We start from the raw sequence: 3527 nt of genomic DNA on the forward strand, positions 1-3527 counted from the left end.
GACTAATGCAATTGACACAGTGAAAGTTGGGGAATATACCCAAGCAAAAACTTTTAAGGCATGTATTGTGGCTTTTTCCATTCCTGTGAAGATCTTTTTTTTTTCTCCCTGAAGTCTTGTTTCAACTATTTCCTCTACACCCTCAAAATGCAGCCCAAAGTCTGGTAACAAACTCTGCAAGTGAGCGGAGGAGATGAGGATATGTGGCAGAGCAACAGGTTGATACTTACCCTGCATCTCTGTTAAAGCGAGACAAACGCCACAGGGAGGGAGAGACAAAGAGACGGTGGCGAGAGCGGGAGACAGCAAAAACAGAAGCCAAACAGGAGAAAAAAACAGGACAAGGGAGACAGAGAAGAAGAGGGTGAGCATAAAACAGCAGAAACACATTGTTAAAGTTAGTACAAGAAAGCCATCACAAGACAGCCACAGTGCCGAAGGTTAAGGCAAAATAACATTGAAGCAACCGAGGAACACCAATATCACCAAGCTCCACATGTGACAGGCCTGAATCATATATACAGTCAACAAACATCAGACTTTTCAGCTGTCACGTTTACCTTTAACTATCTGTAGTATAGTTATTTCAGGCATTATTATTATTTTCTCTGCTTATGTCTTGTATTGCTTTATTTAAAAAAATAACCATTATTGCAGACCTAAAAACAGACCAATGTAAAGCAAAATTGCGTAGTAAAAAATGTAAATATAATTTTAAACATTTTGAATTATACTTTTTTCTTTGACATACTTTAGACAAAAACAAACTACAATTTCTACAAAGTAATACTAGTTATATAAAAAAAATATATATTCTAAAATGAGTTATTAAATTTCACTCACTTAAAGTGACCTTATTCTGAGGAGGATTTTTTTCAATGTTTTTACAGAGAAAATAATAAATATCCATAATGCACACTGCAGATATATAGTTGTCTAACTTGTCAAAGTCTCCAGTTGTGATGTTGAAATGTTTATAATTCATCTTTCCACATCAAACCTTCTGGTCCAACAATAGAAAATCATACCTATAGTTGTGTTTGTATTCTTTTTAACATTGAGATTAAAACAATGTTGTCTAATCCTACACTTGATGACTAACTATGCATCCCTTTTACATGTGGAAGCTTKTTTAACCCTTTAGAAATATCACTTAAAGCTGTTTAAAAAGACAGAGCAGAACTGAGAAGGTTTGCTGAAAACAAAAACCTTTTTTACAAACATTTAATGCATTAATCTGCCTGGCAACTGAGTTGAAGCTGTTTCTGAATCAAACTAGTTTAACTGGTTGCTGCAAAAAGATTCAGAACAAATAGAGCTGCACCRTTACAGATTGCCACTAGATGGCAGTGTAACCTTATAGGTAGTTTTGTCCAGAACGCTGAAGTCACTTTCTGAGCTCAGGTTTTTGCTTGTGTTTGTTGGATCTAAGTGTAATCACGAAGGTGACTCCATTCTGGCATGTTTTTTTTGTTTTTTTTCCTATGACTGCAAAATATGAGTGATAAATAAAAACTGGAACACAACAAGTTTCCACATGTATCTGCAGCTCCAAAACGTTAGTGACACAGACATACTCAGCTGACTGTTACCTTTRCGAGCTTTCTTCTGCAGTTTCATGGTGTCAGATGACTTCTTCTTGATCTCATGGCGTGACCTCTTGTACTCTTGAAACAAGATAAATATAGATGCTTTCAAAGAAGATATTCATATTTTCTTGTGTTACACATGTAAACCTTAATAGGCGGTCTTCCAGAAGCTGACAAACCGAGGGGGGTAACTAATATAAACTTTATGAGTCTGATGAACACAGAAAGTTTTCTTTTATTTTAAAATAGCATATCTTATAACCGATGCGGAAAAAAAAAAGTTATCTTTTTCAAGTTGTCCTAAAAAAAACACACAATCTGTGTGACTTCATGTGAGAGCAGAGTTATCTTTATCAATCATTAAAAAAAAAGAAAAAAATTGTTGAACAAAAACTGCGTTAAGTATTACCTCTGTAGTTTTGATGCTATTTTAATGAAACTTGGTAAATAAGATGAAAAAGTATGTCATCAATAGCAAAGTTTTTTTTATATTAAATGGTTTGTAAGTTTGTGCAAGTCCGTGGCTAAAACATGTCTTTTACAGGGCAGTCTTTGTGTGACATGAACCATAGACTGACCATGTATACATTTCTAACCCCCAAATTACAAGTGGAGGTTCAATAATGCATATTTATTCTTCTGCTTCTATGTGTGATTCAGAGCAAAGTAATGTAATGTAAATATATAGAATACAAGTAAGAAAACTGAAATTAAAAAGATCAAAGTCGATGTGGGCTCTTCTGCAGGTTAGTTAGAAGAATAGTGGCTCTATCTTATTGCCTTCATTTTTGAGTCCCCTTCACTCAACATGATGACCCCCCACCCCAGACCCCATATGACTTAACCAAACCTTCAGTGTGAGGAAAATTCTGTTATTCATAAGTACTGTTTATTTCWATACTATTTTTAGCCTCCCTGACATTCTCTCATGTGACCTCATCACATTGCTCAACATGGAACAACTCTAGACTGCATGAGGATGCTGCTGCAGGCTGTGCCTCAATAGTACAAAAATACAGCCATCAGCAAGTTCAATTGTCTTAGTAGATTATTTCACCTAATTTGAGAAGATTCAAACTATAATCTAGTATTGTTTAACTTAGTTTTAATGGCTAATTTTTGCAGTGTAGACTAAATAACATCAACATCCTGCCTTTTTTGTATCACCTAGCAAGGCTAGTCAGATATTTGACTTGCAAGCTACTACAGCTGTAGCCTGGCCCTTGCCTTCCTACGCAGTTCCGCTCAATTCTATTTCCCCTTCTCTGCTCCGTCTGGGATTCCTCCCATAGACAAGGCTTTTGCTGGCAGATTTTTAGCCGAACCAATCAAAGAACAGAACGTCGATTTTCTGCGCAGTGTCTGTTTGTAGTTCATTTCACCTGGGCCAATCAGCAAACAGAAGGAGGAGTTCTGAACAACGATTTTCTGCGCAGTGTCTGTTAGTTACTTTAGCAATGGCAGTGGAGGAAGTGAATGAAGCCAGTCTGTGTTGATAAGGCTTCCAAATTAAATTCAATTTGTCTGACAAAGCAGCAGCTCTTATTTACAGTCGTCTCGTTCGGCTCTGTTCTTTTCTCCTCTCAGTAGGGTTGTTTACAGCACACAATTTCTGGTTAGCTTCTTAGCTTAGCCTCCTTCACAGCGACATTTACACACACTTCAGCAGAGGCCACACCTCCAGCAAGAATCGCTTCTCTGTGACCACGAGTCCAGACCCTCGTACGAAGCAAAGTGAAGGACAAGGGTCTGGTTTTTACCAGGCTACCATATTTCAGGAGGGGGCTCTATTTGAAAAAGGGGTATCTGGACGTTCAAAAAAGCTTATAACTCAAAAACTATTCAACATGGGAGCTTCAGATTGTTGTTTAGCTCAGAAGAAGGGCCCCCTCCAGACCCCCACCCATAATAATAAATTTGTTCCGGTGACTTCTGAGT

The 3527-nt window shown here is 37.4% G+C and overlaps 1 protein-coding gene across 1 annotated transcript in view; it reads right to left on the bottom strand.

Annotated features, from left to right (window-relative positions):
- Window positions 1-1667, bottom strand: part of mtss1lb (MTSS I-BAR domain containing 2b) — a gene marked incomplete at its 5' end in the record, with an annotated part of 15512 nt that extends 13845 nt beyond the window's left edge. The window contains 2 exon segments of the mRNA XM_014015181.1: window positions 231-239; window positions 1593-1667. Coding sequence (XP_013870635.1) covers window positions 231-239; window positions 1593-1667 — 84 coding nt within the window.
- Window positions 1668-3527: the final 1860 nt, after the last annotated feature.

Source organism: Austrofundulus limnaeus, unplaced genomic scaffold, assembly GCF_001266775.1.
Source record: "Austrofundulus limnaeus strain Quisiro unplaced genomic scaffold, Austrofundulus_limnaeus-1.0 Scaffold124, whole genome shotgun sequence".
In the NCBI taxonomy this organism is placed as follows: domain Eukaryota; kingdom Metazoa; phylum Chordata; class Actinopteri; order Cyprinodontiformes; family Rivulidae; genus Austrofundulus; species Austrofundulus limnaeus.